The 10,633-nt window shown below is 37.6% G+C and overlaps 1 protein-coding gene across 1 annotated transcript; it reads left to right on the top strand.

Annotated features, from left to right (window-relative positions):
* Positions 1-3,279: 3,279 nt before the first annotated feature.
* On the top strand, positions 3,280-5,843 carry LOC128617796 (uncharacterized). The gene is made up of 3 exons (XM_053640936.1): positions 3,280-3,957; positions 4,450-4,814; positions 5,814-5,843. Exons 1-3 carry the CDS (start codon positions 3,363-3,365, stop codon positions 5,841-5,843), a joined length of 990 nt encoding a protein of 329 aa, XP_053496911.1. The 5' UTR covers positions 3,280-3,362.
* Positions 5,844-10,633: the final 4,790 nt, after the last annotated feature.

Genomic DNA, 10,633 nt, shown 5'->3' with positions numbered 1-10,633 from the left:
CTCCTGAAAATATTTCCCGGGTTATAACTACTTCATTGGCAGGAGCTTCAAGAGCCATAACATCAAGTATTCCAACTTCAGCAACTACAAAAATCGGAGGAATAACCACAGCAGCAACAGGGGCGGCAGGAGATAAAACTGCTACAACTAATGTTAAAACCACTACACTCACCTCTACACTAGAAACAGTCACAGATGAAACAGCTTTCACTTTATCAGAGAACACTGTTTTAACACCTGAAAATATTGCTCCAGAGTGTACATCAGATTCATCATCTGACGAACTTTCAACAACCACTAGATCATCTAAAACACCAACCAAAAAACATACACCAACTAAAGAACATACGCCCACCAAAAAACATACACCAACCAAACAACAGACACCAACCACTGCATCTTTTGCAGGAGTTTCAACAACCACTAAACCATTTGAAACACATACACCAACTAAAGAACATACACCCACCAAAGAACATACACCCACCAAAAAACATACACCAACCAAAGAACATACACCAACCAAAAAACATACACCCACCAGACAACAGACACCAACCACTGCATCTTTTGCAGGAGTTTCAATAACCACTAAATCATTTGAAACAACTAATGCTCCTTCTACTCCTGAAAATATTTCCCGGGTTATAACTACTTCATTGGCAGGAGCTTTAAGAACCACAACATCAAGTATTCCAACTTCAGCAACTACAAAAATCGGAGGAATAACCACAGCAGCAACAGTGGTGTCAGGAGATAATACTTCTACAACTATTACTAAAACCACTACACTCACCTCTACACTAGAAACAGTCACAGATGAAACAGCTTCCACTTTATCAGAGAACACTGTTTTAACACCTGAAAATACTACTTCAGAGTTTACATCAAATTCATCATCTGACGAAGTTTCAACAACCACTACATCATTTGAAACAACTAATACTCCTTCTACTCCTGAAAATATTACACCAACGGTTATATATACTACAACATTTGAAGAGATTTCAACAACTTCATCATCAACAACCTCTGAGGCAGATATTACTACTGGAAATATGACTCCTCTGATTATTACTAATACATCACCTACTCCAATGGGTAGAACTACTGCATCTCCTGCAAGAGTTTCAACAACCTCTACATCATCAGCAACCTCTACTACTGCTTCTGCTTCTGGAAATACTACTCCCCTGGTCATGATCACTTCATCGGCAGGAGCTTTAAGAACCATAACATCAAGTATTCCACCTTCAACAACTACAAAAATCAGAGGAATAACCACACCAGCAACAGTGGTGTCAGGAGATAATACTTCTACAACTATTATTAAAACCACTACACTCACCTCTACACTAGAAACAGTCACAGATGAAACAGCTTCCACTTTATCAGAGAACACTGTTTTAACACCTGAAAATACTACTTCAGAGTTTACATCAAATTCATCATCTGACGAAGTTTCAACAACCACTACATCATTTGAAACAACTAATACTCCTTCTACTCCTGAAAATATTACACCAACGGTTATATATACTACAACATTTGAAGAGATTTCAACAACTTCATCATCAACAACCTCTGAGGCAGATATTACTACTGGAAATATGACTCCTCTGATTATTACTAATACATCACCTACTCCAATGGGTAGAACTACTGCATCTCCTGCAAGAGTTTCAACAACCTCTACATCATCAGCAACCTCTACTACTGCTTCTGCTTCTGGAAATACTACTCCCCTGGTCATGATCACTTCATCGGCAGGAGCTTTAAGAACCATAACATCAAGTATTCCAACTTCAACAACTACAAAAATCAGAGGAATAACCACAGCAGCAACAGGGGTGTCAGGAGATAATACTTCTACAACTATTATTAAAACCACTACACTCACCTCTACACTAGAAACAGTCACAGATGAAACAGCATCCACTTTGTCAGAGAACACTGTTTTAACACCTGAAAATACTACTTCAGAGCTTACATCAGATTCATCATCTGAAGAAGTTTCAACAACCACTACATCATTTGAAACAACTAATACTCCTTCTACTCCTGAAACTATTATTCTAGAGTTTACATCAGATTCATCATCTGAAGAAGTTTCAACAACCACTACATCATTTGAAACAACTAATACTCCTTCTACTCCTGAAAATATTACACCAACGGTTATATATACTACAACATTTGAAGAGATTTCAACAACTTCATCATCAACAACCTCTGAGGCAGATATTACTACTGGAAATATGACTCCTCTGATTATTACTAATACATCACCTACTCCAATGGGTAGAACTACTGCATCTCCTGCAAGAGTTTCAACAACCTCTACATCATCAGCAACCTCTACTACTGCTTCTGCTTCTGGAAATACTACTCCCCTGGTCATGATCACTTCATCGGCAGGAGCTTTAAGAACCATAACATCAAGTATTCCACCTTCAACAACTACAAAAATCGGAGGAATAACCACAGCAGCAACAGGGGTGTCAGGAGATAATACTTCTACAACTATTATTAAAACCACTACACTCACCTCTACACTAGAAACAGTCACAGATGAAACAGCTTCCACTTTATCAGAGAACACTGTTTTAACACCTGAAAATACTACTTCAGAGTTTACATCAGATTCATCATCTGACGAAGTTTCAACAACCAGTACATCATTTGAAACAACTAATACTCCTTCTACTCCTGAAAATATTACACCAACGGTTATATATACTACAACATTTGAAGAGATTTCAACAACTTCATCATCAACAACCTCTGAGGCAGATATTACTACTGGAAATATGACTCCTCTGATTATTACTAATACATCACCTACTCCAATGGGTAGAACTACTGCATCTCCTGCAAGAGTTTCAACAACCTCTACATCATCAGCAACCTCTACTACTGCTTCTGCTTCTGGAAATACTACTCCCCTGGTCATGATCACTTCATCGGCAGGAGCTTTAAGAACCATAACATCAAGTATTCCACCTTCAACAACTACAAAAATCAGAGGAATAACCACACCAGCAACAGTGGTGTCAGGAGATAATACTTCTACAACTATTATTAAAACCACTACACTCACCTCTACACTAGAAACAGTCACAGATGAAACAGCTTCCACTTTGTCAGAGAACACTGTTTTAACACCTGAAAATACTACTTCAGAGTTTACATCAAATTCATCATCTGACGAAGTTTCAACAACCACTACATCATTTGAAACAACTAATGCTTCTTCTACTCCTGAAAATATTACACCAACGGTTATATATACTACAACATTTGAAGAGATTTCAACAACTTCATCATCAACAACCTCTGAGGCAGATATTACTACTGGAAATATGACTCCTCTGATTATTACTAATACATCACCTACTCCAATGGGTAGAACTACTGCATCTCCTGCAAGAGTTTCAACAACCTCTACATCATCAGCAACCTCTACTACTGCTTCTGCTTCTGGAAATACTACTCCCCTGGTCATGATCACTTCATCGGCAGGAGCTTTAAGAACCATAACATCAAGTATTCCAACTTCAACAACTACAAAAATCAGAGGAATAACCACAGCAGCAACAGGGGTGTCAGGAGATAATACTTCTACAACTATTATTAAAACCACTACACTCACCTCTACACTAGAAACAGTCACAGATGAAACAGCATCCACTTTGTCAGAGAACACTGTTTTAACACCTGAAAATACTACTTCAGAGTTTACATCAGATTCATCATCTGACGAAGTTTCAACAACCAGTACATCATTTGAAACAACTAATACTCCTTCTACTCCTGAAAATATTACACCAACGGTTATATATACTACAACATTTGAAGAGATTTCAACAACTTCATCATCAACAACCTCTGAGGCAGATATTACTACTGGAAATATGACTCCTCTGATTATTACTAATACATCACCTACTCCAATGGGTAGAACTACTGCATCTCCTGCAAGAGTTTCAACAACCTCTACATCATCAGCAACCTCTACTACTGCTTCTGCTTCTGGAAATACTACTCCCCTGGTCATGATCACTTCATCGGCAGGAGCTTTAAGAACCATAACATCAAGTATTCCACCTTCAACAACTACAAAAATCAGAGGAATAACCACACCAGCAACAGTGGTGTCAGGAGATAATACTTCTACAACTATTATTAAAACCACTACACTCACCTCTACACTAGAAACAGTCACAGATGAAACAGCTTCCACTTTGTCAGAGAACACTGTTTTAACACCTGAAAATACTACTTCAGAGTTTACATCAAATTCATCATCTGACGAAGTTTCAACAACCACTACATCATTTGAAACAACTAATACTCCTTCTACTCCTGAAAATATTACACCAACGGTTATATATACTACAACATTTGAAGAGATTTCAACAACTTCATCATCAACAACCTCTGAGGCAGATATTACTACTGGAAATATGACTCCTCTGATTATTACTAATACATCACCTACTCCAATGGGTAGAACTACTGCATCTCCTGCAAGAGTTTCAACAACCTCTACATCATCAGCAACCTCTACTACTGCTTCTGCTTCTGGAAATACTACTCCCCTGGTCATGATCACTTCATCGGCAGGAGCTTTAAGAACCATAACATCAAGTATTCCACCTTCAACAACTACAAAAATCAGAGGAATAACCACACCAGCAACAGGGGGGGCAGGAGATAATACTTCTACAACTAATGTTAAAACCACTACACTCACCTCTACACTAGAAACAGTCACAGATGAAACAGCATCCACTTTATCAGAGAACACTGTTGTAACACCTGAAAATATTATTCCAGAGTGTACATCAGATTCATCATCTGACGAACTTTCAACAACCACTACATCATTTGAAACAACTAATGCTCCTTCTACTCCTAGAAATATTACTCCAATGGTTACAACAACTAGATCACCACCAAGGTCTCATGCTGCTTCTACTCCTAGAAATATTATTCCAATGGTTACTACTACATCATCTGCAGGACCTTCAACAACCACTACAGCTTCTTCTTCTTCATCTTCTACTACAACTACTACTTCAACTTCATCATCATCATCCTCATCATCCTCATCATCCTCATCATCAAATTCTAATGCTGATTCTACTCCTGGAAATACTACTCCAGTGGAAATAACTACTACAACTGCAAGACCTTTAGCAACCACTACATCATCAGCAGCCTCTAATACTGCACCTTTTAATCATGGAAATACTACTCCAATGGTCACAGTTAGTCCATCAGGAATAGGGTGTAATGCTCAGACAACTACAGTTCAACCAAGTATAGAAGACAATCTGGAATTTCCTATTACTTTCCCTGACATCTTTTGGGGACAGCCAACATTTCCCAATTAAACTGGCTGAAATTAGCAGCTTACTTCTGTAACATTAATTGTAACCCCAACCCCCAACAAAAAGCAAAACAAAAACAAAAACAGAAAACCCATCAACAACCAATAGGCAGCCAAATATCAGCTGGGATACACATCAACAACAGCAGCAACCACTTATTTTTAGTTCTGCTCCAGTAGCTAAAATACAACATCACTGCTTGTTTATAAACCTACCACTGCAATTATCTCAACAGCCAATTATAATACAAAGATTAAACTTCACACTTTAACTTGTATAACCACTGTTGATTAAAAAATAATAATAATAATAATAATAATTTTAATACCCACAAACAAACCTGGATCAGCAACCACAACAGCAGCAAAAACTATTTTACCAACACTCTCACAGGAATCCCTGTGTCTGCCTTTGCAGACAAAACCTCTGTTTACCTCCACTGCTTGAAGAAAAAGACAAGTTCAACTCCAAAACTCTTCTGTACAAGCTACTAATGCAGTAACAACCATTCAACATGAATTTCAAGTGCAAAGACTACAGTTGAAGCTATCGCAAAAACCTACACAATACCACAATAATAGAAGTTTTATCAGCTGTGCCATTTCTACCACAGAACCTACAGTTGTTGGTTTGTTTGTTTGTTTTTTTGACAACTGATAAAACTGGCTTATATATTTGCTTTTAGAGTTCACTTCAAATAATCTGTTCTGTAGTAGTAGAATGTAAAGTGCTAAATAGAATATAGGATGCTTTCATATATAATAAAAATATAATAAATAATGCAACAATCATCTTTGTTTAGATTTTCATTTCACTTCTCATTTAAAGATAAAGTTGATTTTTCATATGAAAATGTAAAAAAATCTGCTCATGGAAAACAACATATTAAAGAAACTGTTTAGCATAAAAGGCAATAAAATACATTAGCTTTACCAAAGAAACTGTAAATCTGTATGAAACAGTTCACAAGATTTATGTACACACAATATAAAACACATATTTAACAAGCTAAGACAAGCGCTACAATTTGGCTGACTTATACAAGTCTGTTTTTATTTCATTTACACCCGTTGAAGAATCTGCACTAACACTAGCAAACTGGTAAGTACTGTATCTGTCAAATGAGATCTTAGATTGTGTCTAACTTAATTGTTTTAACCGTTTTTTGTCAAGCATGCTCAAAAACATCACAGACAATAGTTGCACAGGATTTATGAACTATTTAGTTAACAATGCTTTCACACATATAAAAACTCTGACATGTAAGTCCTAACATTTCTTTTGAACAGGGGATAAACTTTTGCACAGGGCTGTTGCCCTGTAGTTCAGTAGGAGGAATAATGTTGAGTCTTTAGCTTTCTTTATCAGCAATTTTAAAACATTTACTAAATTCTCAATGAGTCCATTTTACTCTGGATATTGTGGACTCAGGGTCACATGTCTAAGCACATATGCCTGGGCAAAATTGCAGAATTCCTTACAACTGAAATGAGGCCCCACTACATCATGGCTATAATGTCATTGTTAAGGTGCCATCTCAGGGTATTGGTAATGATCTATAAGGATGGCCATCTAATTCAAACAAACGCAAACAAATCGATATTTTACTCCCTGGTTTACAAAAATCCATAAAAGGCAACGCTTACACAGCTGAAATTATGATGAAAAGGCAAAAGAGGTAGAAGTAAAAATGATTTTGACTCACGTCTAATATAATATTTAACAGAGTAACAGCACCTGAAAGGCCAAAATCTGGAGCCAAATTACAGAAAAGGTGAATTAGAAGTGACATGGTAAGGTGGAAAGAAAATGTGTTATCACACACACACACACACACACATATGCACACATGCACACAAACTTAAAATTTATTTGTTAAATTAATATTTTAACTTTCACAATTAATGGCAATATAAATCTAACAAAAAAAAATACCTCTATTACATCTTACCATTGTCATTTAATATTTTATTTCATGTCATCAGAACCACAACTAGTTTCCTATCAAAAAAATCGTTTCAAAGAAAAAAAGGGATATAGAGGTATATGCAGAACTTTTATTATATTACACGTGTATGAAAATATAAACGAAGAGGTTTTGTTATTGTATCACACTATACCGTGTCCCCCAGTTGGAGTTGACGTTTCAGTGATGTGATGCCTCTCCCCCACAGTTATATAGTCTGAGAGAGAGAGAGAGAGAGAGAGAGAGAGAGAGAGTATAGAGTAGACTTACATTCAGCAGCAGCTCATAACAACAAGCTTCATGCTTTATTACTGCTTTTAATCTGTCTATCAACCACAACACTCATTTCTGTACACAGATCTGATCTTCTAACTTTTTCTAACTAAAATAAATAAATCATCTATCAGCAGGGTTTATGATATTTTCTAAATTAATAATTACATTTAACATTTTATGTAAAATTAAAGACTGGAATCACTAAATGGTAATGTTTAGGTGTGGGTGATACAACTACAATCTTATTTTGCACTGATGCACCGATGTATCGACCAATAAAGGCTATTTTCCCCGTTATGGGATAGTTTAAAAACATCCGATGATCAGGGCGGATTATATCCTGTCAATCAAAAGAGGGCTGTAAAACACATGGATTTCGTGCTGTGTGTAAAGAAGATGTCTCTTGTGTGGAATGATGATAAAACTGCAGTGTGTACTGTCTGTAATCTCTGCACTGATAATATTTTACACCGGAAGTGAGCAGCAGTGAAGCAGGAGTTTCAGCGTCGAGTCTAATTTTCTTTTTTTGCAGCACTGCTCGAGCTGAATTAAAGCGCCAGTACACTGATAAAAGATTTAAATGAAGATGATTTGACAAAAAAAGGTATATTTTGCACAGAAAAATATATTTGTAGAGTGTATATTTCATATCCAGTCAATGTTAATATATAAAAAACTGTATATTATATATCACTAGTTTGATGTCAGTGATGAAGTAGAAATGCTTGTGTTTGTGGAGAGTGAATGAGACTAACAGGAGGTTTTTTACAATTCAGTCAATGTTAATATGAATTAATAACATTCAATAAATTAATAATCTTACTTTAATCTTCAGAATTTAGTTCATGTGTAAATGTTAATTATAGTAATGTGTTTTCTGTTTATGAGACCAGTTACTGTCAAACAACTTGTTGAAATTTAGAGAATAAAGTTTTTATTTGCATTTCTTTCCGAATTGTGGAATTAATTATTATTCATTTAAAAGAAGGCATAAAAGGCAGAACTATCGGTATCGGTTATCGGTATCGTCCGATATCACTCTGAATAATCGGTTATCTGTATTGGCTGAGAAATTTTGTATCAGTGCATCACTAAATATATATATAACGGGGAATCAACGCCTTGGACCAGCTTGTCTAGCTAAAGACTCATACGAACTCTGTCAAGACGCTGCTTGATACATCCTAAATTATATATTCAATTCAATTCAATTTTATTTGTATGTTTTATAAGGCCATAGCAGCAACCGTAGTGAGAATGTCCATGTGGAAGTGAGGTCCAAAACCCAAAAACTGAGGTTGTCCTCAGTGGCAGAATATAGCCTCCAGTTCTTATTTTGAAGTTCAACATAAGCTCTGTGTCCGTTCCCCAGTTTCCATCATTTGAATGCCTGGTCTTGAGTATTTCCGTTCCTATATCTACTATTATTGCTACAGTCTATAAACTACCTAAGACTAAGACACATGCAGCTTTTATGTCAGAGTTTGCTGACTTCCTGTCAATGTTGAGTATGAAGTTCCACAGAAATTTAATTGTGGGAGACTTTAACATCCATGTGGACCAGAGTGACTCTGTTAGGAATTTCTGTCACTACTTGAGTGCTTTAACTTCTCACAGTTGGTAACTGACCCGACTCATAACAAAGGCCATACACTGGATCTTGTGATTGCAAATTTTTGTATTCGTTTGTATCTCATTTTTCATCTGTTGACATTGGACTGTTAGATCATTTAGTTGTCTTCTTTAATCTGGAACTGTATCATCCAAGTGAGCCTACCATCCGAACAGTAACCTTCCAGAATTGGAAGTCTATTGATCAGACAGTTTTTTTTCCCCATTTTTGTTGTTTCCACCTTAAGTGAAGAGAGAAGATTGTCAGCTCTCCCAACACACGTACTCTCTTCAAAACCTTTTCTTCTTTTCTCTGTCCCCCTCCACCCCTTCCCCTACCTCTCTCACTGCAGACGACTTTGGCACTTTCTTTTCCAACAAGGTTACATCAATCAGGAACCAGTTATCAAACCCAGACATGCAGAGACCAGCTCCTCCTCCATGTAACGTTCAACTGACTTCCTTTTCTCCCCTCTCAGTGACTGTTGTCTCTAAACTCCTCCTCTCTAGCCATCTCGACCGGTCTTGAACCTATCCCTTCTCACCTTCTTCAGTCCATCTCTCCCACACTATTACCTGCACTTACACACACATCTTTAACACTTCACTCTCTACTGGCACATACCCTACCTCATTTAAGCAGGCCCGGGTTACCCCACTGCTTAAAAAACCCTCACTTAACCCTGCTGTGGTTGACAATTACAGACCTGTTTCCCTCCTCCCTTTTCTTTCCAAAACTCTAGAAAGAGCCATTTTTAATCAACTCTCCAATTTTCTCACACAGAACAACCTCCTGGATACCAAGCAATCAGGCTTCAAAAGCAATCACTCCACGGAGACTGCTCTGCTTACCGTCACTGAAGCCTTACAACTAGCAAGAGCAACCTCTAGATCATCTGTCCTCATCCTACTCGACCGCTCTGCTACTTTTGATACTGTGAACCATCAGATCCTCCTGTCAACTCTCTCCAGACTGGGCATCACCGGAACGGTTCTGCGCTGGGTGGAATCCTATCTCTCATACAGATCCTTCAAGGTATTGTGGAGGGGAGGTATTTCTGAAACTCAGCAAGTCAAAGCTGGGGTTCCTCAGGGGTCAGTTCTGGGTCCACTGCTCTTCTCTATTTATACTACATCTCTGGGGCAGGTGATTGAGTCTCATACCTTCTCATATCATTGATATGCTGACAACACCCAGCTCTATTTGTCCTTCCAGCCTGATCATCCATCTGTCTCTGCACAAATCTCTGCTTGCCTGTTGGACATCTTGGTCTGGATGAGGGAACACCACCTTAAGCTCAACATGGCAAAAACTGAGCTTCTCGTCATCCCAGCCTGTCCCTCAATCAACCACAACCTCACTGTACAGCTCGGCTCAACCACG

Source organism: Ictalurus furcatus, chromosome 14, assembly GCF_023375685.1.
Source record: "Ictalurus furcatus strain D&B chromosome 14, Billie_1.0, whole genome shotgun sequence".
Taxonomy (NCBI): domain Eukaryota; kingdom Metazoa; phylum Chordata; class Actinopteri; order Siluriformes; family Ictaluridae; genus Ictalurus; species Ictalurus furcatus.
Note: the sequence above shows the minus strand (reverse complement) of the source record. Positions and strands in the feature narration are given on the sequence as shown.